Below are 23,711 nucleotides of genomic sequence, written 5' to 3'. Positions count from 1 at the left end.
TACAATCACAAGGCTGAGTGCAAAAAGGCAGGCTACAAATCTCTGCACTCTAACATGGCCTGGATTTGGCCAGGCGGCCGTAAATATGGGTTGGGACTAGGAGGGGAGTGGATTAGCGAGGCAAAGGGCAAATACGGAATGCGCGGGCCTGGAAAAGGAAAGGCTTTACTAAAGCTGAGATCATGGACAGTGTTTGGAGCATATGAAGCACTGATCCGGCTCCTGTACAACACGTAGGACATGGCACTTCTCACCGCATGTCGGCTTTTCAATAAAGGTTATGATGAGAATAAGCAGCGCAGCCTTGAGTACGGACGCAACTATTGTCCTACCACAAGCAACAACAGTTTTCGTAGCAAGTATTTGTGTACCTCGTATTGTGACACATGGTACTTTGGCCCGACGCTGCGCCGTGAGACTTGTGAGACTGTGAGCCGAGGCAAATTCTACATGTGAATCGGTTGGATCACCGGCCGTTGCCAATCGATGCCAGGCATTTTTCGCTTGCAAACTCCACCTGCGCTTCGACATTATCTCATCGCACTGCCACGTCCGTGTTTCGCTCTTCGCTTCGTCGTATCCCGACGGGTTCTGGCGGGCCGTCTATCGCTTTTTTCTCCTGGATACTTCGCAGTTGGGGAACCATGGCTCCGGGGCGGTCAATGTTAAATAGAATCGGGCTCTACATCCCTCGCTCAACGTCTCTCTTCAACCAGCCACCGACCACCACGAACCCCCTGTCCACCTGCACATATCGGCTTTTCTCTGCTCACACACTCTTCCTCCGGTCACTCGCTCACCGGCCGAGCCACATTGCCATTGGGTTTTGTTCACAAGCGGCGTCGTCGTCGTCGTCATCTACACGAGGAAGAGCCCTTCAATATCCGAGACCATTAGCAAGGAGGGTCGTGCGGAGTCCGTATTCTACAGGTGAGTGACAATAACACCCTGTGTCGTCGGTTTTGACGGGTCGCTGATACGCGCGTCATACAGTGGTCGTCCACAACAAAGGACAAGCACGCGTCCGCCGGACAATCAGCTTCCTCGTCATCAGCACTGTCTGCTTTGCGATTGGAGCCTATTTCGCTGTGACCTACGCCTCTCCTATTCCCACCCCGTTACTCATGGGTTCAATGCCCTCGGACGCGGAGACCCTCTCCCTCTACTCCCCGGACAATGACTTCGCACGTGAAGTTGACGAACACATCAAGAACTGTGCCCTGGCGCAGTCACTGCGGGCAAATCCGGATTTCATTGAATCCCGACCGCACCTCAAAATTCCCGAGGAATTGAGACAACACAACCTGACGGCGGGGACATTGTCCGGGCCTGGCATGATCGTGGTGCCCCCATATTACTTTAACGAGAAAGACGGCAAATCAATGGTGCAGATATTCTACGTCGGGACTGACGTCTCAGGACACCCGGGAATCGTCCACGGCGGGTTTTTGGCGACCATGCTGGACGAGGGACTGGCGCGATGTGCGTTCCCGGCTATGCCGAACAAGGTCGGCGTGACGGCTAACCTGAACATCAACTACCTCAAGCCGACGATGGCGGGACAGTTCCTGGTGCTGAGGGCCAAGACGACAAAAGTTGAAGGCCGTAAGGCGTGGGCTGAGGGCTGGATTGAGAGCCTTGAAGTTGCCGAAGGCGAGGAGCCCGTTAAGTTGGTCGAGGCCACCGCGTTGTTCGTTGAACCAAAACATGCAAAGGTACGGCCGTTTGTGGTATAAAATCGTTTGATCATGACTGACAATTCTTGTTGTAGGTATTAAAATCCCTGTACAGGGTGACCTCAGCATGAGCGACCCTGCGTTGCCAGAAATCGCCTCCCTTATCTTTCTTCAAGAGGATCATCAAAAGCGAGTAGAATACGCAGAACGGAGTACATAATGAGACCTGTGCTTTGCCGGATAGAGGAGGGTTGGAGATATACCCATTCGTTGCTTCGCAATTTTGAATCATGTGGCGGGGATGAACGGCTTCTTGTCAACAAGGCTGAGGGCGCTGTGGCACATTTATAGGTGTTTGTGGCTTCTTGTTACGCAGTAGAGCGGTGGATAGATCATGTGTAGACCTCGTACCAGTGAGCGAGAAGAACGAAGTCCCATCGGCCTTCGCTTTTACATATGGCTGTGAGCCACGGGAATCTCCAATGCCATGAAACGCTTTGTAAACTGTCGTGATGGTAAGGGCGGATGTCGCAAGCGATCATCGAGATCTCAAATGCCAAGCGGATTCATTGGCACGGCCTCAGGGGCACAAGGGGTAGAGCGAGGCCGTGATGACAAGTCAGATTCGACTCTGAAGTTGCCGGTTCCGGCAAATTCGCAGCAAAACAAAGCGAATAACGCAGGTCCCAGCGAGAAGGAGGCCTTTCTCTCCCTCCCTCCATATTTTTGCATCATCCCGACTCGTCCACGTTCCAGCATTTCTCTCTGTACCCGGACTATGTATGTACTCCACCACCTAACCGGCGAGGGAAAGTAGACTACTGCGTAAACGGCATCTCAGTGGCATGACGATCTCACACATGTGGTATGATGGATGGATGGAATGCCGACGACATACCAACCCCCAAGTGCATCCGTTGCCCTGTCCTCAAAAGCTCTTCCCCTCTCCATCCTCCTCGCAGCTGACTGCCATATTTCACTTGCACCATATGCTGATGTGGAGTGTTCCCGTGGTCGAGAATTGGCTTTGTGATTTTTCGATGACATGTCGACGATTGAACTGGAAGGTTCGGTCGCCACTGGGGCCTCTGGGGCTCTTCTGGAACAAATGACGTTGCAGGTAAAAAGTCTAGAATCGATCTGAATTGCGATGTGCCGAGGGTTTGTCAACCCTGCACCCTGCACCCTGTCACCCACCTGTAGATACCAAACCCATGGCTATCAGGTGTCGTCGGAGGGGAGGGGTGTCACTTTCGCTGGGCGTTACCCGAAGTGTGCGAATCCGTTCGCTCGGACTAGCTGTTTCAGGGAGTAGCCGAGCAGCTCACCTCCCCACACACTCGACCCAATGCACCAATCGCGAGCGAGTTAATAAATCCCTGCCTGCCTAGACGCCGATTTCCGGCGGGGCCTGATGCGCTAGGCGGCTTTGGGACATGGACAGCGAGGGGGGAAGGTACCTGGTATTATTCGATTGTGTTTTTGAGGGGCTCTTTGCGCTTTGCCTCTCTTTTATAAAAGACGCGGGGTAATTCTCTCCCTGTGCCGACATGTCCTTTGCTTTTCTCTCACCTTCACGCTCCTGCTCCTCCTCGTTTCGACTGTCTCTTCCTCTCACCAGATTGACACGAACATCCGCAGCCATGGCTTCGTCCAAGTGCCCCATGAGAGAGGCCAATGTCGCCGGCGGCGGCACACGCAACCGCGACTGGTGGCCCAATGACCTGCGACTCAACATCCTCCGCCAGCACACTCCTGTCTCCAACCCGATGGACAAGGACTTCAACTATGCGCAGGCCTTCAAGAGCTTGGACTACGAGGCCGTCAAGAAGGACCTCCATGCTCTGATGACAGACTCTCAGGACTGGTGGCCAGCAGACTTTGGCCACTATGGTGGTCTGTTCGTCCGCATGGCCTGGCACAGCGCCGGTACCTACCGTGTTACCGATGGTCGTGGTGGCGGTGGTCAAGGTCAACAGCGCTTTGCTCCCCTCAACAGCTGGCCTGACAATGTCAGCTTGGACAAGGCACGTCGCCTGCTCTGGCCTATCAAGCAGAAGTATGGCAACAAGCTCTCCTGGGCCGATCTGATACTCCTGACTGGCAATGTCGCCCTCGAATCCATGGGTGTCAAGACCTTTGGCTTCGCCGGTGGCCGCCCAGACACCTGGGAAGCTGATGAGTCCGCCTACTGGGGCGGCGAGACCACCTGGCTAGGCAACGACATCCGCTACTCGGAGGGTCACTCGGGTGTCAAGGGCGAGGGCGTCGTCGATGGCGATCAACATAAGAAAGACCACAAGGATATCCACACTCGAGATCTGGAAACTCCACTCGCAGCGGCACACATGGGCTTGATCTACGTCAACCCAGAAGGCCCTGATGGCATCCCGGATCCCGTCGCCGCCGCTCGAGACATCCGCACTACCTTTGGCCGCATGGCGATGAATGACGAGGAAACCGTTGCCCTGATCGCTGGTGGACACTCTTTCGGTAAGACGCACGGCGCCGCTCCTTCCGAGAACGTCGGCAAGGAACCAGAAGATGCTCCCCTCGAGCAGATGGGTCTTGGATGGGCCAACAAGCATGGCTCCGGCAAGGGTCCCGACACCATCACTAGCGGCATCGAAGTCACATGGACCGGCACTCCCACCAAATGGAGCAACAACTTCCTCACATATCTCTTCAAATACGAATGGGAGCTCACCAAGAGCCCGGCCGGTGCCAACCAGTGGGTCGCGAAGACGAATGACTTGATCATTCCCGACGCCTACGATCCCAACAAGAAGCACAAGCCCACCATGCTGACGACCGATCTTTCTCTCCGCTTCGACCCGGCCTATGAGAAGATTTCTCGTCGCTTCCTCGAGCATCCAGAGGAGCTCCACGACGCTTTCTCCCGTGCCTGGTTCAAACTGTTGCACCGTGACATGGGCCCACGATCCCGCTGGCTCGGTCCTGAGATCCCGTCCGAGGTGCTGATCTGGGAAGACCCCATCCCACCTGCCAACCATCCCATCATCGACGACAGCGACATTTCCAGCTTGAAGCAAAAGATCTTGGCCACCGGTATCAAGCCTTCCGAGCTGATCACTGTCGCGTGGAACTCGGCTTCCACCTTCCGTGGCAGCGACAAGCGCGGCGGCGCCAACGGTGCTCGCATCCGTCTCGCTCCCCAAAACAAATGGAAAGCCAACAACCCTCAAATGCTGAGTCAGGTGCTGGCGGCGTTGGAGAAGGTGCAACAAGAGTTCAACAGCTCCGCAAGCGGTGGCAAGAAGGTGTCGCTGGCCGATCTCATCGTCCTGGCAGGCACCGCTGCCGTGGAGAAAGCCGGTGGCGTCCCTGTTCCCTTCTCACCTGGCCGCACAGATGCGACCCAAGAGCAAACCGATGCCCAGTCTTTCGAGCACCTCGAGCCTTTGGTCGACGGATTCCGCAACTACGGCAAGGGAACCGCCCGTGCCCGCACCGAGCACTTCCTCATCGATAAGGCACAACTGCTGAATCTGTCTGCTCCCGAAATGACTGTCCTGGTTGGTGGCCTGCGTGTCTTGAATGCCAACTGGGATGGCTCTTCCCATGGTGTCTTTACCAAACGACCCGGTCAATTGACGCCTGATTTCTTCACCAATCTCCTCGACATGGGCACAGCCTGGAAGGTGGCCAGCCCCGACGAGGAACTCTATGAGGGCTTCGATCGCAAGACCGGTGAGAAGAAATGGACTGCCACCCGCAGTGACCTGGTCTTCGGCTCCCATGCTGAGTTGCGTGCCATCTCCGAGGTGTATGCCAGCGCCGGCAATGAGGAGAAATTCGTCAAAGACTTTGCCGCAGCTTGGGCTAAGGTCATGAACCTGGATCGGTTTGATTTAACCTCTGCCCAGGATCCTGCAAGAGCACGTCTATAAGGGAGGTAGAGAAGACAGGAGATACTGCGTGCCACGGATGTGTAGTCGTGGTCACTTCATCATGTGGTTCGGAGTCGGGCAGTGAACACATTCGATCGGTTAGCAAGCTTCAATAAACTGCAGCCGCACCTAAGTTTCAATCAAAATGTACCATTTCAGAAATGCTTGTGTACTTCTGTTTCTCATTCTCTTTGAAGTGAGTTTTGAGTGGTGTAAGTATCAATGGTGTTTAGAGAAGGAGGGGAGCACCCAAATGGGCATGACGCACCCTCTCCCAATAGGAGCTTCCGAAGACGCCAATCATCATAGCGTAGTGAGGGAGCTCCATCTCTGCCTGTACCATCTAAATAGTTCACCCGGATCTCTCTCTGTCTCTCTACATGCAATCAGTCCCAGTGCAGTCCCTTGTCCTTTATGCATATGTACCAGACTTTCAGAACTGACAGCCGGTCCCTTGTAACTCCGTGCGCTCTCGTTGCTCGAGGCGTCCCGTTCCCCTCTCCCTGAGCAACCTGCCCAGGCGGTAGTCACCGTCGCCTCAAACACTATGGCGGCCAAATATCTCTTCGTGTCGGTGCCCTCCAGCATAACCCCCTCGGGCCACAAGGACGACGCCCTGGCGTCGGTACAGAAAGCGGCCAACCCGTCCAACGGCGACGTCCTCCCCTTCTCCATCCCCGACTTCAAGATCGGCACGCTCGATGCCCTGTTACAGCAGTCCGAGGAACTGGCCAAGCTGGCCGCCGTGTGTCACGGCGTGGTGGGCAAAGTCGGGGACACCTTGAAGAATATCCTGGACGGGGACGAGGAGAAGATTGCCATGCACAAGAACGTCAATGATAGTACGTTGTTCCTGCATGCGACCGGGCGGCGGAGATATGGATGGTGATCGGAGCGCTGACTTGACACAATCCCCTGCTGTCCAGAACCACTCGAGCAGTACCTGCGAAGCTTCTCATGGAACAAAGTCAAATACCGCGCCGACAGGCCGCTGTCGGAGCTGATTGATCTCCTACAGAAGGTGTGTTAATGGAGGACTGGGAGCCGCTCCGAGGTCATGAACAAGAACCTATGCTGACTATGGCGGTACAGGAAGCAAATTCGATAGACAACGACGTCCGGTCCAAGTACAACCAATACAACTCCCTCCGCACCTCCCTGCAATCCCTACTTCGCAAACAGACCGGCAACCTCTCGACGAAGTCCCTCGCGCCTCTCATCACCGACCCCAAACTCCTGGTGCAGAACCAACACTCGGAGCATCTGGAAACCCACTTGATCGCCGTGCCGAATTCCAACGTCAAAGAGTTCATGAGGACCTACGAAACATTGGCCCCGATGGTCGTTCCACGTTCGGCGACCTTTATCGCCCAGGACCAGGAATACAGTCTGTACGCGGTGACGTTGTTCCGGAAGCATGCGCAAGAGTTTGTGCACAAGGCCCGGGAGCGGAAGTGGGTGCCCCGAGACTACAAGTACAAGGAAGGCGGCAAGGAAGAGGAGGAAAAGGAGGTGAAGAGGGTCGAGGCCGAGGAGAAACGAGTCTGGGGAGAGACACTGCGGTTGGGTCGGACGGGCTGGAGTGAGGCGGTCATGTGTCTCGTGCATGTAGTCGTGCTGAGGGTATTTGTCGAAACCGTCCTGAGATACGGCCTGCCGCTGGATTATGTGGCTGTTCTGATCAAGGTATGTGCGCTGCCCTCGCTCCGCATTACACTACCCTGCGCTCCGAGTTTCAGATCAGAGTCGATCAAAACGCTAACAAGATGCCCACAGACGGACTCGAAACGCGAAAAGAGAGTGCGTCAAGGTCTGGACAGCGAGTACTCGTATCTGGCAGGCAATGCGTTCGGACGGGACAAGAAGGGCAGGGTGGTGAAAGATGAAGGGACGGGCCAGCAAGACATGGTGGCCGCCGGCGACCAAGGAGAGTATTCGGCCTATGTGTGTTACGATATCGAGGTCGAATGAGTATGGGCAAAGACGACTGCTTGGATTTTTGAAAGCGAAAGCAGAACACGAAGGTGGGAGGAGGAGGAGGTGAAGGGAGGTAAATAAATCTCTGGGTCTGTCTGGGAGGAAATTACAGTGATCCGTTGCTTTTCGTTTCGTTTCGTTTCGTTTCCTAGAAGGGTCTCTCCGTCACCCCCATTCGCACCCTCTGAGGTGAGGAGGGAGAGCAAGACGTATAGAAGAAGAAGCAGAAGAAGAGGCCAGCCTTGACTCACTCGGCACGCAGTGCCTCTGACAACGCAGGAAAGGGAGTCTTGATACCGAATCCAGAAATCGAAGCATTGGACAATTCCAGAGATTCTGTTTCTCTGTCTGCCTGTCTGTTTGTCTCCCTCCCTCCCTCCTTCTCTCTCTCTCTCACACACATTCACAATGGCTGCCTCCCCCTTTCATCTCATCGCCCTCCCTCATTGCGCATTGCGCATTGCGCCTTGATGACGACGACGACGACGACGATGATGATCGAATGTCTCCTTTCTCCTTCTGATTCTTCTTCTTCTCCTCCTTCTCTTCCTGTCCTTTGATTGGTAACCTTCTTCGGGTATCTGCTTGCCATATGCATTGACTGGTTGACCGGTTGATATTGACCGAGGTTCATGAACGGGAGGGTAGGGGACTTTGGACGCTGGTCGAATTCTTGCTGACTTTGTCGCCCGTTGATCGATTGAAGGTGGTGTGCATCAATTCCACACGCGAACGCCCTGCAAGAAAAAAAAAATCAAAAGGTCCTCGACCGAGCACGACTGTACGCAAGCGGAGTGGATTGAACCGCTCGTCAGGGTTCAGAGGTTGCATTGCACATCGCAGGTGTCTCTGGTCCTCGTGGCTGCGCACATCTGTTGTAAGACCTGATTCTGGGAAGAGTGGTGGAAGACGATGAGCACCCGTCGGGCGGTGAGATAAGCTTCACCCGTTCGTTCCCGAAACATGATCTGTGATGGATGGATGGACGAACCAAGAGAGTCCACAAACAATTTCCGCAGTGTTGTTCGTGCACATGGGTTTATGGTGGTAGTTAGGGCCAACAAGGGAGTGCCTGATCCACCACATCTGTGCACAGAGTTCATCGTTAGCCTGACGTCGTCGCTCCCTCCTCTGGTGATGGAGGTGGTGGTTATTGAGTTCCTTGCTGGGCTTCCGTTTGGGCTTGAGCTTGAGCTTGCCGTTGACCATCGTATAGTCCCGAGTAGTATCCCGCCCAATAATATGCCATCTTGATGTTCTCGAGTGTTTGGTCTTGCGAAGGGGTGGGTGTAGCTGTTGGCGCAGGACGGCAGTTAGAAAAGCAACCAAGAGCACGAGGGTAACGTTTGGAGGGGCCCCTTGAACACATAGAGACGACAGAGAGCATACCTTGTCCGTTTGCACCTGCGGTCGCGGGTGGCAAGCTGGGTCCTATGAGTGGAACAGCTGTCGTCGCTGTCCTCGTCGACGATGGCTGTCCCAATGTCGATTGAGGTGGCCGTTCTTGCTGTTTTTCCGGCTCGACTAACATGGATTGGACTAGAGGCACAGAATGTCAGCGATTAACCCACCGTCTGAAACCTTCCACAAGGCAAAGACATACATTGATCCATTGCAGCCCTTCGTTTCTGCTCGAGATCAAGTGGCTTGCTTCCGTGGGCATCCTCCTGGGAGCTCACACATTCCCCGTCTTCCAACTCACCACTCTCAGATCTAGTGTCACGGGCAACGTCGGCATTCTCATTTCCATTAGAAACTGCAGCTTCAGCTGGCGGCTCTGGGTGAACCGGTCGCCACTGCGCGCTTGCGTGGCCCCCAGCGTTGATGTTGGTCTCGTTCTCATTGTTGCCGTTGTTGCTGTCGTCGTCGTCGTCGTCGTCAAGTTCGCCCATCTCGGCCTTTCGGAGGATTTCTTCCACGTCTTCACCCCGCGCGTGTATGCTGTGGTAGTACTAGTGCCTCAGGTTAGGACAAGACGCATGCAGAGGACATCAAGATATGGGTTGACAAAAGTGCAGGCAGATTCGCGGAGGTCACACCCCAGGAATATCATAAGATCTGCCTCTGCGGTACCTTGGCGGGAAGGAGGGTTGTCCTAGTGTAGATGTACTGTCAAACATACCTCGTACTCTGCGAGAGCATCGTTCCAAGACCGGATCAGCGCCGAATCGTCCCAGATCTCGGCCTGACTGAGCTCTTGCCCTGTCGACGAGTGCTTCGTCTTTTGCTTTTTCCTCCTCGCCATGGCCACGTTTTCCTGCAACGATGACACTCACGAGAGACCCCCAAGGCCGATTGTGCAGTTGAACAAGTCACTGTGATGCAAGAACAAGAAGCACGTACGTTTGTAAGAGTCGAAAGTCCCCCCGACGCCTCAAAGAAGTTGCTCTCGTGCCAAGACAGCAACGTGATTGGACGAGAGCCAATGACCTCGCCATATTAATTAATTGATACATATCTCTATTACGTCTCTGTTACATCTCCAAAGCTATTCAGGGCACAGGTGGGAGCAAGAGAGAGAGAGAGAGAGAGAGAGAGAGAGAGAGAGTGAGTGAGTGAGTGAGAGAGGCTCCTACAGAGATGCGTCGGATGCGGCGGGTGGCTTTAGCGCATATCTATCTACATGTACTGTACATATAAAAGACCTCTCTGATAAGAAGAACGTCCATCTCTCCTCCACCACGACCAGCACGCGAAATTCAAAGGTTGTTGAGACTCCGTATCATACACATCCGTTCTCTCCATTCGTTTCAAAGTCGATTGACGACCCCATAATCTCAGTTCCTCTGTCCATCAGTTTCTCGACAAGGCAGCTGAGCAACCCCCAATGGTGGCCCCTTCAACGCCAGACTCCGACCGCTATCTTAGCCGAGCATGGACAATCGTCGACTCAGTCTTTCTGTGGACTCTAATGCTTCTGCTTCTGCCGTTAATTTTCATCGATATGCATATACCTCGTCGCTCTGGTCAGGGAAGATGGACGATCGAGGATTCCTCATGACAAAACTACCTTTGCATGATCGCCCGGCATGGATGTCTTCATGGTGGAGGTCAAGACAAAAATATATTAAACTAAATGGGGTATCTATATCCAAAGAAGAGTAAAAGAGCAGAACGCTCAAATCAACAAGTCCAAGCTTCCTGGCTTCAAGTACAATATTCGTACAAAGGGGGTCCACGATACCATCTTCAGCTCAGCTCAGGCTTGTGCGATGGAGAATAAAAAAAGGGCGACGAACATCAATCCAAAGGCTCGAATCTGAACTCTCTCGCCCTCGCCGCTCGAAAATGCCAAAACTGCCAAATCAAAACAGATAATCAATGCAAGTTGAGAGTACAAGCCAGCGTGATATGAAGACATGGGTATCGAAGCGAGTGGTGATGCCGAATGCCAAAAAAGATATGCTTGCTGTATGCTTGTAGGTTCGTTCTCTGTCACAGATTGAAGTTGGACGAGCGTGCGTGCTGCTGCTGCTGCTGCTGCTGCCTGGCGACGTGGATATCCGGACCAGCAGACATCCTCGCCCCGTGATGTTGTTGACCTGGGCGTAACATCTGGCAATCTGCTGCTACTCTGTCCCGACTGATGTCGGCGATCAGAAAAGGCCTCCGAGAAAGCTCCTTCTCTTGCTGTCATTCCTCCCGCCCAGGGCTGGACGCCCGTCCCAAGTCTTGACGGGGACCTCGTCATACCCGTAACCGCGCCCATCAGACTGATCGCGATCTCTGCGACGACGTCGTTCTCTCCGATCTCGATCCTTGTCTCGCTCGTCACTGCCGCCACTGGCCGACTTGCCCTCAACACGACGCGAGCTTTTCCGCCGAGCACGGTATTCTTCGATTTCGGCGTCTGTCATGCCCGCATATTTGTCCCGATGGCGACTGCTGCGTTTAGGCTCGTCCGCTGCTCGTGGCTTTTCACCACTCGGATCGAGAATTGTGCCCTCGACAGGCGGCAGATCGGGTGGCTCGTCGGCTTGGGAGTTGACCCATGAGCTGGTCTTGTTGGCCGGAGGCGCGGTTCCTTTACCGCTGCCGCTTCGAGATTCGTGATATTCTTCAACAAGGACGCTGGATCGCTTGCGGCTCGATCTCTCCCCGTCTCTGTCCCGGTGCTTCCGATCTTCTTTCCGTTTTCTTCTTTCTTCTTCCTCCGCATAATATGACTTGCGACGGTCATCTTTTGTAACGTCGCGATTGACTCCTTGCTCAGCCTCAAGTTGAGCACGGAGTCGTCGGCGTTCTTCCCGCCGGCGTTCCACTTCCACGTTGGCATCGGCCTCCTCCTGGGCAGCGCGTGCTTCCCGGGCGGCACGCCTAGCACGCTTTTCTTCACGGCGCCTCTCCTCCTCCTCCTGTTCTCGTCTCTCACGCTCGCGAGCTTTGCGTTGACGAGCTTCGAGATCCGCCTTTTCACGTTCTCTTCTCTCCTTCCGTTTGAGCTCACGCTCGACGCGGTCAGCTTCCTCTGCCTGGTCACGCGCCTCGCGCTTCGCTCTTCTTTCAGCACGTCGAACTTCCATGTCGGCGTCTGTTTCAGCCGGCGCGTCGGTGGTGAATCCGTCCCCATCGATAGCTCGGGAACGCCTCTTTGACTTATCTTTGGTCCTGATAGGTAGATCTTCTGCGTCTGTCAGGGTGTGGCTCCGATGTCGCTGTCTGTCCCCTTCAAAGGAACGAGAGCTGCCAAAGAAGCTGCCAAAAAGCCCTGTCGACTTTCGGGGGGCGGTGTTGCTTCTCTTCAATACGGGCGGGTGATCCACAAATGCCATATCATCGGGCCCGCTCGTGACCAACGGGTCTGCATGCGTGGGGCTCTCCACCATCACAACATCATCGTCATGAGACATGGTTTTGCTGTGGGATTTGATCTGCGCGTAGGAAACCCGCCCGTCAGCATGAACTTCCTTATTGAAATCCGGCGACCATGAAGGGCGGAAAACGTGGGCCAGACGATTTGAGGAGGGATGTGCACCTACCTCTTTCTTTGATCTGGAAGACTTAGACCTCGGATTTTCGGGCAGAGATACACTATTCACGAGCGGAGCATTGTCATTGGTGTGGATCATGACCATGTCATCATCGTCGATGGGATACGGGTCTGGAACAGCTGGTGAAGGTGGGTTAGCAATCATTCCAAGCGGGGCTAGAGTTGTCGGCTTACTTGAAGATCTCCTCACTGACGGGCGGCGTTCGACCTTGCTGGACTTGATACCCATCAGCTTGGCTGCCTTGTCGGTAACGTGAGGTTCGTCCTCAGGCGGGGGTGACGCGAGACCATCCACGGACTGACGCCGCGACGAAGGTCTTGAACTGCCCGTACTGCTTGGTCTTCGACTGGTGGTCTTGGGACGCGGCATTGCCGATGGTGGTGGTCCACCAAACATGAAGTTCGAAAACGAAGTCCCACGGGCGGCCTTGGGTCTCTCGGCTTTCTTAGCTTTGGTCTCCTTGTCAGAGCCAGACGACTTGGAGAGCTTTTCAGCTTCCTTCCTGTCCTCCTGTTCCTTTTCCTTTGGAGTCCGAGTCGACTTAGACCGGGTCAGGCCGGTGGGGGATTTCTCTTTCTTGGGTGGTGGCGGCGGCATGTCCTCCTCGTCCTTTGGCTTTTCTTTGGTCGATTTCTTCGGCGGAGGTGCTGCACCCCAGAATCCCCAAGAAGTGGTTGCAGATCGTTCAACCCGAGGGCGTTCTTTCTTGGTTGTTTTCTTTTCTTCGGGGGGAGGCGTCGGCAACTTGGATACTGATTCTTTCTCGGGCAGGTCGAAGTCCTCTATTGTTGATTCCTTAGGCGTGGTGGTCTTAGACTTCGTGCTCTTTTTACCGACGGTGGTGGCCTTCGCCTTGGGCTTTTCAGGCGACGGGGGTGAATTGTCGAGATCGAGAATGTCGTCGCCGTAATCGTCGTCGCCAAACGCGCCGGGAAAGCTGCCAGGGATGGAGTCCTTTGATCTCTTCTCCTCTGCGACGGGGGACGCGTCTTTCTTGGATGTCTTCGTCGTTTTGGTGGCAACAGCAGTCTTCGTCTTCGAGGCTGGTGCCTTGTCGATATTCGCCTTTACCTCTTTGGGCGATGGCGCGTCGTCTGGTGGAGGCAGCTCCTTAGTCAGCAGCGCAGGCTCGGTCTTGGACTTCTTCTTGCTCTCAAGAGCTTTGATGCGATCGGCGACAGAGGAGCTTGTTTTTGTCTTTGTGGAGGTGAGCATTGCCTTTGCGGCCTTTGAAGTAGAAGAAGGCTTCTCAAAGTCAAATCCAGAGTCGAGATCCCTTGAGAAGTCGGCTAGCGCGTCATCCTGATCGGGCCACCCCTGTTGGGTAATTTCCTTTTGCAAGTCCAAGTCCTTCTTGCCAGCTGTCTTCTTGGATGTTGACGCGCTACCCCAGGTGCCAAAATAGTCGTCCTCGTTCTTTTCTTCTTTATTGGACGTTGTTTTTTTCAATTTGGACTCTTTCTCGGACTTGGATGTCTGCGTGGCTCGCCAAACATATCAAAGAGCTCGTCTGCATCCTTCGTTTTGCTGGCTTTCGCGTCGGTCTTGGACGATTTGGTGACCTTCTTCTTGCTCTTCGCTGCCTCCTCAGCCTCGCGAGCAAGCCTCTCCTCTTCTTCCTTTCTGGCCTGTTCTTCCGCTTCCTCCTTGGCCTTCTCTTCCGCTTCCTTTTTCGCCTTGGCCTCCTTCTCTTTTTTGGTCAACTTGGCGGTTGTCGTCGAGGCCCCGAAACCCCACATGCTCTTTGTAACACTCGCTGGAGTCACTTCTGGCAATGGTTCCTCAGGCGGTGTAATGTCGAAAGGCTCTTCGACCTCCTTGGTCTTCTTCGTCTTGTCCTTTCCAGTTGAGGTCTTCGAAATCGTGCTCTTCTTCGACGATGCCTTGCTTTTCACTCTGGTCAGACCTGCCCAATTGTCCCCTCCGAGATCGTCATCTAATATCTCCGCCGAATCAGGTTCCGGAGTGAGACCCTGAGCTGGGGGACTTGGTGCCGGCGGTGGAAGATCGTCCTTTGCTTTCGACTTCTTGCTGCTCTTCTTGTCTTTTGTTCCCCAGGAGCTCCAGATGTCATCTTCGGCAGGAGCCTCAGGTTTGTCTGGCGGCGGAGGCTCCTCGACCTCGGCGATAGTTTTCTTTTTAGAGTCTTTAGCACCTTTCTTTTTGTCCTTCGTCGCGGTACCCCAGGTGCCCCAGGTGTCATCCACGGGTTCTGGTTCGACAATGACCTCGGGCTCCGGGGGTGGAATTTCGGTGGTGGTTCCCTTCTTCTTCGCGGTCTTCTTCTTGTCCTTCGTTGTTCCAAAAGATCCCCAGGTATCGTCGGGCTTTTCCTCCACTGGTTCTGGTTCTACAATAGGCTCAGGCTCGGGCTGGGGCTCGGGAATGGCGGCGATGACTCCTTTCTTCTTGTTGGCCGTCTTCTTGTCTTTTGTCGTTCCCCAGGTGCCCCAGGTACTGTCAATCTTCTCTTCCACAGGCTCTGGCTCAACAATAGGCTCGGGCTCGGGCTCGGGCTCAGGAACTGCGGCTGCAATTCCTTTCTTTTTTGCCTCCTTCTCCTTTTTCTTCCGTTCCTTAGCTGAGAGTGCGAAGAAGTTATCTTCTTCCACAACTTCTACAATTGGCACGGGTTCCGGCTCAGGCGGGGGTGGAGGGGGGTCGTCATCTATATCGAAGAATCCTCCTTTCTTCTTAGCGTCCTTGGACTTTTTCTTTTTGTCGTTAGAAGTGGTAGGACCCCATTGACCCCAGACATCGCTGTCCTTGACCTCAGGCTCAACTTGAGGTTCAGGCGCGGCCGGCTCATCGATGACATCGAGAAACCCGCTCTTCCGCGCCTCTTTCTCCTTCTTTTTCTTGTCTTTCGAAGACGTAAACGTTCCCCAGGTATCATCTATTTTGTCTTCGGGCTCAGGAGCTGGAGGGGGAACTGGTGGTTCTTCAACCACGTCCTGTGGTCCCTTTTTCTTCCCTTTCTTCTTGTCCTTGCTCGTGAAGCCCCATGCCGTGTCCGGCTCCTCTTTCGGAGCCGGTTCTGGCTCTGGAGGTGGAGGAGGGGCTTCCTCCTCAAAATCCAAGAAGCTTTTCTTTTTGTTCTTCTTGTCCTTGGTGGATGTTGACCAACCACCAAATCCCCAAGAGTCATCTCCTTTGATAACTTCCGGCTCAGGCTCCGGCTCCTGCACTGGTTCTGAAGCCGGCTCTTGCGATGGAGGCTCGTCGACAGGGATAATCAATCCCTTTCTCTTAGCCTCTTTTTCTTTCTTTTTCCGCTCCTTGGCGGAAAGATTCGCCCAACCAGTAGTGTCAGCATACTCTTCCTTAGCCGGTTCTTCGTAGGGTTCGACCTCAACGATTGGGTCTGGGATCGAGGGTTCTGGACTTGTGACCTTGCCCTTCTTCCCCTTTTTGTCCTTTTTCCCAAATGAGGACCAAAGATCGTCCGGTTCAGCGACTGGCTCAACTGGTGGGGGCGGTGGGGGCTCCTCTTCTTCAACAATAGCCCCCTTCTTGCCCTTTTTATCCTTTTTGCCCTTCGCTGTGGTGGGCTCATCGAGTGCCGGAGCATCGCTCGTTGTCGTCTTAGCATCAGCAGCATTGCTCAAGTCGATGGAAGCGGATAAATCTTCGATTCCTGCCTTTTTTCCTTTCTTGTCCTTCTTCTTTCCCCATGCACCAGACATCCAATCGTCACCGTCGTCTGCTGTAAAGGTTGGCTCGACGGCAGGAGCAGGAACTGCAAGAAGATCGTCGTGGTCATTGAAGTCGTCGAAAGCGCCCTTTTTCGCCTTCTTGTCCTTTTTGCCTGTCCCAAAGCCCCATTCGAAGCTGTTGTCCATGGCCCCGACGGCGGCGGCAGCAGCCTTTGTATCCACAGGAGGTTCTTCTATGACCCCCTTCTTTCCTTTCTTCTTGTCTTTCTTCGTTGAGAAAGCTGACCATTCATCCTCTGCCGCCGCAGGCTCTGGTTCTACTGGGGCGGGTGGTGGAGGCGGCGGAACGGGATCTTCTTCAAAAAATCCTTTCTTTTTCTTATCTTTCTTGGAAGTTGAGGTCCCCCAAGCACCGAGAAGGTCGTCATCTTTCGAGCCCGGGTCAGCCACTGCGGGCTCACTAAACCCATTATCCTTTTTCTTTTTGTCTTTCTTGTTGACAGTGGCAAATCCCCAAGCATCGTCGGTGGGTTTGCCTTCGCCGACGTCTCCGTCTAAAGCGAAACCTTTGTCGGCGGAATCCAAATCACCGAAATCGAAACCGTATGAGGTGGTTGTCTTCTTCTTTGACTTGCTGCCGAAAGACCATGGGTTGGTGTCCCCAAAACCACTCGATTCGTCCTTTTTGTCGCTATCCTTCTTAGAAGCCTTGTCGTCGGCTTTCCCTGTTCCAGTGTCGAGAGATCCAAAATCCCATGTTTTACCCCAGGTACCAAAGCTTCCTGTGTCCTTCTTGCCGTCATTGCCACCAAAACTAAATTCTAGCTTTGGTGCGCTATCGTCCAGGCTGATGTCTTGGAAGGTCGCCCCAGGAGGAGGGTCTGAAGCAGATGGTGGGGGTTCGTCGGCCCCCTACTCAAGTCAGTAATGTTAAGAATGATCTCGACAGATGAAAGTACCTTTTTGTTCTTTTTACTCTTTTTATCCTTCTTCGTTGTGAAACCGGTTGTCCAGTCATCTTCGGCCGCGGCGTTGTTTGCATCGTCGGCCCAACTCAGTGGATTGGCAGCCTCTTCTTCCTCTTTCTTCTTTTGCTCCTCCTCTTCCTGCTTCTTCCTTTCTTCCTCCTCTTGCTTCTTCTTATTCTTCTTCTTGTTTTTCTTACTGCCACCAAAATCCCACTCGTCCTCATCGCCCCCTCCATTGTTGTTGTCATCACCGCCGCCAGCGCCGCCAGCACTGCCACCTTGATCCCCACCTCCACCAGCACCAGTACCATCTTCATCTCCGGCAGCGTTTCCATTGCCTTCGTTGTCTGACTCTGCCCATTTTGCCTGAGGGGCAGCCTTCCCGGCCTTCTTCTTCTTCGCCCTGGTCTGTACGCCCCATGTGCCCCCGAAGTCTATACTGGGGTCCATTGTCGCTGCCCGGGTGTGAATCTCCCTGACAGCGGGGAAGGGTCGAGGTTGGTCCGGCGTGGTAAATACTTGAGCATATGCTGCTGGCTCTTGCCGGTCTTGTGATGGTAGCAAGTCTTCGCTGGTGGGCAATGAGGAGCAGCTTCCATAAGGCTGGGGACGATCTGTAAGTTCCTGTAATAAGGCTGCGACCAGCGCAGCCGCTCTTAGGTATACATAGTGGTTTGGGGTCGAACACTATTGTCCGAGTTAGACAAGGTCCCAGTGCGAGGAGGGGGAGGAGAGGAGGTGGGTTCGCAGGCTTGGGAAGAAGAAGAAGAAGAAGAAGGAAGAGCAGGCCCTCGACGGATTCGCGTTAGGATGGAATAGCGTTCTGCATACCCGTTGTACTGGCTTGTAGTACTCAAGCAGGGCGGTGTGCACGCGATGGCGCCAATCGGCAATGCAAGGTGTTGGAGAAATACACCCAACCTCCCCCATCTCATAACAGTATAGTGGTGCAGGGTCAACCTTTGCCATCTTCCTCCATCTCGGGATCCTTGGTCGAGATAACGTGTTTTCTCTGCCGGCGAGCGACGCGGCGACCAGAGTCGCCATGCTGTAGCTGTTGCTGTAGCTGGGCAAGACGTTCCGAGTGATTAAATTGGGAGAGCATTTGATGCGGCAGCGGCGACGCGAAACAAATGAATTGAAAAGGCAGACAAGAGAGTGAGGCTACGTCTACAGAGCCTCTGGTATTGAGCGATAGAAGAACTGAGGGCGATGGTTGAGCTGGGAAACGGCAGCGTCAGGAGGTCACAGGGTGTTTGACTTGCTCATTGGTGTGCAAAGACAAACCCCGGTGCCAATGGGGCAACCGCGAGGACGAGCGGGCAAATGGCAGCGAGTGTGCCACAGTTGCCCCCTTGCAGTCACGCTGCGCAGATCCCAGCAACTCAGCGACTCGCCTGGCCAGAAACAGTCAAGGGGGGCAGCCAAAACCACACCCAGGCCTATCTGCTAGTTATCACCCTCCCTATCGATACACAAACCGGAAGGGGGAGAGAAAAGGAGAAATGAGGTCACTTCATATACCCTCACCCAGCCGACCAGAATTCCCACTCCTGTAGGAAATTTTCATCACTGCCCAAACGACTCCATTCAATGCATCGAAGTGCATCTTGGAGAATCTGGCGGTGTTGACCTGCAGGCCGAGCAACGAATGACGCGCCTGACAAGTCTCGGTGGTTATGCAGGCAAGCAATCGATGTGGCAACGAATCGCTCACCGCTACAATTACATAGGAACCACCAGACAAATAGGAGAGGAGTAGATGGCAAGCTTGGAGGTGATGGGTTGGAATGCGCGAGACCAGCAAAATTAGCAGCATTCCAGCAAGACCAAGTGTGGATGGTCTGGTGGACCAAACGCCTGACACCATCCAGCCAGTGTTTGGTGTGGGAGATTTTCCCTGATAACTGGCATGGGTGCTGGGCCACTGCGATTGGGCCTCAGTCACAGGTGCGAAGGCAATCGACCCACCCTTTCGCGCCGTTGAAGTGTGCCCCCGATGTGATCCGAGCTGCCAACACTTGTACAGTAAAGGGGGGCCGAGTTGAGGTCGTACAGGTGCCAGAAATGGGTGTCATGCCCATCATGGGGCGTGGTAGGAGCCCCCTTTTAATGACTCCCTCTTATGGCACGGTCTCACTCATGCAATTGTGGCTTGATTGATGGCTGCAGAGCCGCAACCAGTGCAGCAAAGAAACCCGAACTCGGCAGGTCGACGGGCGATGATACAGAGATGGTTTGGGATGGGCAGACGCGATGCAGGGCGCCCTGCAAAGCCAACGCAGTTCTTCGGCAGGACAGGAACGCCCCGTTCTCGCCGCTGCAGCCACTCGGCGGTATTTTACAGGCGGAAAGAGAGCTGCCACCATCCCGCTTTAGGTGGGAAGCTGCGGTCGCGACATAACCGAAAACGCGCTGGACCTGCAAAGTCAGAGGCTGCTCAGGAGGCCGAACAGTCTGCATCATTGGCGGGAGGCGCCAACCAACTATTTCTTTCCTTCCCAGACAAAACAAGCCAAGATTTCCTGTCAAAGTGTTTCTATGAAGAAAACATCACACTTTGCCCGTCGAGGAGGTACACCAGAAGAGGGGCTTGTTCAGATCAGATCACGCAGCTGCAGCAAGAACAGGCACCCTACCCTCGTTTCTTAATCAACTGGCCACTCCGTGAAACTTACTCATCTTCATCATCATCAGAACTATAAGCCACCAGACCGAGTCCAACAGCTGGTTGAGCGCGTGTAGTTGTATTGGGAGGCGGCTCAACCCGGTCATCGATGCCCGGGCTCTTAGCTGGTGATGTTCGTGCCGCAGGTGTGGCAGGTGCATTATGTTCATCATCATCAGCAGCAGCTGTTGCTGACAACTTTCTCAGCTTGGAATCACCCTCAGACTCGCTCTCCTTTTCTCGACGTCTTTTCTTCTTCTTGATGGTCCATGAGTCTTTGTCCGTAGGCTCGCCAGGTTTCCCGGTCTCGTTACCCTCCGTTAGCGCTTGTTCGGCGGCGGCACGTTGTTTGCGGAAGAGCTCGAGTTGTTCGGCAGTCTCTTGCTTGACGGCCTTCTCCTTTGCCCGGCTTGATTCGAGCACAGAGTCGAGAAACTCCACTTCATCGTCGTCAAGGGCACGGAATTGGTTTTTGAGCCGGATGGACTCCTCAAAGGCTTCCTGTTTAGCAGCTGGATGCGACGAAACACGGCCGTGTCAGCAATGATCGGCTGCCGTCCAGAGAGAGGCCTGGCAGCCTATCCCCTACCCTTGTTTGCTTGCAGTACTTCATAGAGACTCTTGCCCCCGTCCTGCGTTCCTCCTTCCACCGTCTTGGGCTTCCTCGTCGACTCGACTTGTTGCTGCGCCTTCACCCAGGCATCGTCAGGTGCGTCGGCATCGGTCCCAGCTGAGACGAATCGGGACATGGTCGCGGATATAATATATCACGAGGGGCGCGTGGTAAGCTGCCGGTGCTGATCAGGATAAATTCTTCATCGGGCTAATTCGACGAGGCCAAGGGCGCCTTTGTGGCGACGGTCACAGCCAAGTGAGATTATGCGGGCTTCCTCCGTCATGTAGAAGGTCAAATGGACAGTGGCAGAAGGGGTCCGGTAGCGGTTATTTTACTAACTCACTTGGTCCCTTGCTTAGATCCCAAGTTGTGGAGGAAGCCAGCCACCCCACGAGTTTCCCTCAAGCGCTGGGCTCGCTGGACTTGCTGGGCTTGGTTCAGACTGACTTCTCCTTCACTGCTCCTCGTCTGGGCCGCCCGGCCCCGACATGGCCCAAGCCACGACCCTCGATCTGAAGATCTGACGCCGGTCTTCTCGTCTGCTCGCCCGCTGCGGTGCCTGCACATGGCCGGCCCCCTGCTCTTCCTCCCGAGCCTCAACCCTAGTAGTGGGGACCCCTCTTCCGCGCCTGGAAGAGATATGCCACGACAACTCGGGACACATGTGGACATGAATGATCCTCTCGATATTTATCCCATCCTTTCACCCAGTCGATCATTTCAGCCTAAATCACGGCCGACAAAGTCATCTAGAATATTCCCAGTCCTCCAAAAACTCCGCTGCGAATGGTGGCCAGCCTCCATTACCCGCCAATGGACGCCTCGGGTGAATAGCTGCCACGATGCAAGGAGCGCGCTTGATTGATCCGTGCCCCTCGTGGACCTGGTTATTGCGTAGCTGTTGTTGCATTGTGAAGGTCATTGCCCCACCTCCAAATCTTTCAAGTGCCTGAGAGAAATAGGACCCCGATGCGAACACACCCACCGGGATATAACTGCAACTATATATCATCCAAGTGATCCGCAAGGGAAATTTTTTGGTTTTCTGTCTCCGAGTCGCATGTCCTTGTTTCACCTCTCTGCTTCTGCCCTTAAAGGATCCAGGGTTCCTTCTCCCGTCGCAAGTTTCCAGTTTGCGTCAAACCACTTCTCGAAATCTACATTGTTGAACCCTCGATTACTCCGCACGATGGCGACCTCACAATCTGGAAAGGGCACAAAGTAAGAAATCCCCCCATCATCACTTACGCGCACCGTGGGAGAGGGGCGGCTGCTGACAACCCGCCTTTCAGAACTGTGTTCACTTTGAACACTGGTGCTAAGATGCCCGGTGTTGGTCTTGGTACCTGGCAATCGAAGCCCAACGAAGTCCGTGAGGCAGTCAAGAATGCCCTGCAAATTGGCTATCGCCACATCGATACGTAAGAAGCCTCTACCTGCTAGATCGTGGGCAGCGCCATATTCTGACTCGCCTCAGCGCCCTTGCATACGGCAACGAAGCGGAGGTGGGCCAGGGAATCATTGACTCTGGCGTTCCCCGTGAAGAGATCTGGATCACCACCAAGCTCGACAATCCTTGGCACAAGCGTGTCACCGAGGGCATCGAATCCTCTTTGAGAGACCTGAAGACAGACTATGTCGACCTCTACCTCATGCACTGGCCCAGCTCTACGGTTCCCGAGGATTTGAAGAGACATTATGACGACTGGAACTTTATTGACACTTGGTAAGCCGTCAGATCGTTCCCAGGCCGCGTTCTCTGTTGCTAATCGTCCTGACCAGGCGTGAGATGCAGAAGCTCGTGGGCACCGGCAAAGTCCGAAACATCGGTGTTTCCAACTTTGTGATCTCCAACCTCGAGAAGCTTCTGAACGCGCCCTCAACGAAGATCGTGCCTGCTGTGAATCAAATTGAACTGCACCCCAACATGCCTTCGCCCAAGACCTTGGCATACTGCAAAGAGAAGGGAATCCATTGCACAGCATACTCCTGCCTGGGCTCGACGGACTCACCTCTGGCCCACGACCAGACCCTCCAAAAAATTGCAGACGCACACGGCAAGACTCCTCAGCAGGTGTTGCTGATGTGGGGACTCCAGGTACGTCAAATTTTTGGGGCCCATCCCCTGGAGCGCTCTCGCCGACATTTCAAAGTATGTTGTTTCAAAGTACTGACATGTCTCTGTGGAAATAGCGAGGCACCAGCGTCATCCCGAAATCTGTCACGAAGTCGCGTATCGAGGCAAACTTCCAACTGGACGGCTGGGAGCTGACACAAGAGGAGATGGACGAGCTGAGCAACATTAAGACCCGTTTCAAGGTCTGCGGTGATTCTTGGTTGCCGATCAAGGTCTTTTTTAACGAGGAGGGAGATGGCGGTGACGTTCCTTCCCATTAGGTGTGCCAATGCTGGACGCTTCCAGAGAAGCAACGACAGCAACAATGTATCAAGGCTCGACTTCGGTAGAGAGACCGTCTGCGCTGTTGTGAAGGTCAGCAGGGCGTGACTCGCACACGAGAGATTGGGCCGGAAGAGGGAAATGTCGCACAATATATCGGAGGATAGAAACAGGTATAGAGAAGGAGAGGCCCTCGTCCTTCCTGCGGCAGGATCCCTCTGCGTAACCAAGCTCACATCACTGAGTTGACTTCTTTCTGGTATTCTAGAAACATGCCTGCATCATCATGAGCTGCAATATTTATCAAAAACTTATCATTATTATTGACGTAACCGCGTTTTGCAGGTTGCTCGGTGCTCGCGGCAATCCCAAGGGGCTCGGCCTCACACCGTCGACGACGATTCGTCTATACTACGGACGTAACTGATTGTGTGCCTGGAAGGGTGTGTGACGCGGGGAATGAGCCACTACGCTTTTGGCAATGAAAGTCATCCAACCACCTTAGGTAATCAGGGTGCCAACCAGCAATTTGACTGCCACCGGTGCCAGGGCCCCTTGTTATGACGGCCCGTATTGCTGTCGTATCCCGTTAAACCTTCAAGGCGCTCCGCTCGGGCTTTGGGAAAACAGTGCTGCCTGAACTGTCTCGCCCTACCGAGCCCTCAACCCCCAAGAGGGACGACATCCAAGTCGTTCTCGCATTCGCTTTCTGACAAATCGGGGATTGGCGGCATTGAGCTGAAGACTTACCTCGCCTGCCGCATGCTTTTATTTTCCCTCGCAACTCTTGTCACTATCCCAACCTTCTCCCCCACCGTCAGTCTGCATACATCTTTCCGTTGCTTGCCTG

At 54.2% G+C, this 23,711-nt stretch overlaps 7 protein-coding genes across 7 annotated transcripts; 4 read left to right on the top strand and 3 right to left on the bottom strand.

The window, feature by feature from the left end:
• Nucleotides 1-644: 644 nt before the first annotated feature.
• AYL99_11546 (hypothetical protein) lies at nt 645-1,807 on the top strand (the record flags this gene model as incomplete). Its single annotated transcript, XM_018843052.1, has 3 exons — nt 645-930; nt 994-1,715; nt 1,772-1,807. 3 exons carry the CDS (start codon nt 645-647, stop codon nt 1,805-1,807), a joined length of 1,044 nt encoding a protein of 347 aa, XP_018687812.1.
• Nucleotides 1,808-3,319: 1,512 nt separating this feature from the next.
• Nucleotides 3,320-5,587, top strand: AYL99_11545 (catalase-peroxidase; the record flags this gene model as incomplete). Its single annotated transcript, XM_018843051.1, has 1 exon — nt 3,320-5,587. The coding sequence occupies one exon, from the start codon at nt 3,320-3,322 to the stop codon at nt 5,585-5,587; it is 2,268 nt and encodes a 755-aa protein (XP_018687811.1).
• Nucleotides 5,588-6,134: 547 nt separating this feature from the next.
• On the top strand, nt 6,135-7,558 carry AYL99_11544 (hypothetical protein; the record flags this gene model as incomplete). The annotated part of the gene is made up of 4 exons (XM_018843050.1): nt 6,135-6,429; nt 6,514-6,608; nt 6,680-7,273; nt 7,364-7,558. The coding sequence occupies 4 exons, from the start codon at nt 6,135-6,137 to the stop codon at nt 7,556-7,558; spliced, it is 1,179 nt and encodes a 392-aa protein (XP_018687810.1).
• A 1,156-nt stretch (nt 7,559-8,714) lies between these two features.
• AYL99_11543 (hypothetical protein) lies at nt 8,715-9,809 on the bottom strand (the record flags this gene model as incomplete). Its single annotated transcript, XM_018843049.1, has 4 exons — nt 8,715-8,857; nt 8,954-9,103; nt 9,168-9,516; nt 9,687-9,809. The coding sequence occupies 4 exons, from the start codon at nt 9,807-9,809 to the stop codon at nt 8,715-8,717; spliced, it is 765 nt and encodes a 254-aa protein (XP_018687809.1).
• A 1,351-nt stretch (nt 9,810-11,160) lies between these two features.
• AYL99_11542 (hypothetical protein) lies at nt 11,161-17,629 on the bottom strand (the record flags this gene model as incomplete). Its single annotated transcript, XM_018843048.1, has 4 exons — nt 11,161-12,674; nt 12,729-13,979; nt 14,024-17,123; nt 17,171-17,629. The coding sequence occupies 4 exons, from the start codon at nt 17,627-17,629 to the stop codon at nt 11,161-11,163; spliced, it is 6,324 nt and encodes a 2,107-aa protein (XP_018687808.1).
• A 2,224-nt stretch (nt 17,630-19,853) lies between these two features.
• Nucleotides 19,854-20,596, bottom strand: AYL99_11541 (hypothetical protein; the record flags this gene model as incomplete). Its single annotated transcript, XM_018843047.1, has 2 exons — nt 19,854-20,359; nt 20,437-20,596. 2 exons carry the CDS (start codon nt 20,594-20,596, stop codon nt 19,854-19,856), a joined length of 666 nt encoding a protein of 221 aa, XP_018687807.1.
• Nucleotides 20,597-21,652: 1,056 nt separating this feature from the next.
• AYL99_11540 (hypothetical protein) lies at nt 21,653-22,860 on the top strand (the record flags this gene model as incomplete). The annotated part of the gene is made up of 5 exons (XM_018843046.1): nt 21,653-21,684; nt 21,756-21,884; nt 21,941-22,189; nt 22,246-22,561; nt 22,657-22,860. The coding sequence occupies 5 exons, from the start codon at nt 21,653-21,655 to the stop codon at nt 22,858-22,860; spliced, it is 930 nt and encodes a 309-aa protein (XP_018687806.1).
• Between the last annotated feature and the right edge of the window lie 851 nt (nt 22,861-23,711).

The sequence above is a fragment of the Fonsecaea erecta genome, assembly GCF_001651985.1.
Source record: "Fonsecaea erecta strain CBS 125763 chromosome Unknown Scaff14, whole genome shotgun sequence".
Classification (NCBI taxonomy): Eukaryota; Fungi; Ascomycota; class Eurotiomycetes; order Chaetothyriales; family Herpotrichiellaceae; genus Fonsecaea; species Fonsecaea erecta.
This window is presented reverse-complemented; position numbering and strand designations above follow the sequence as displayed.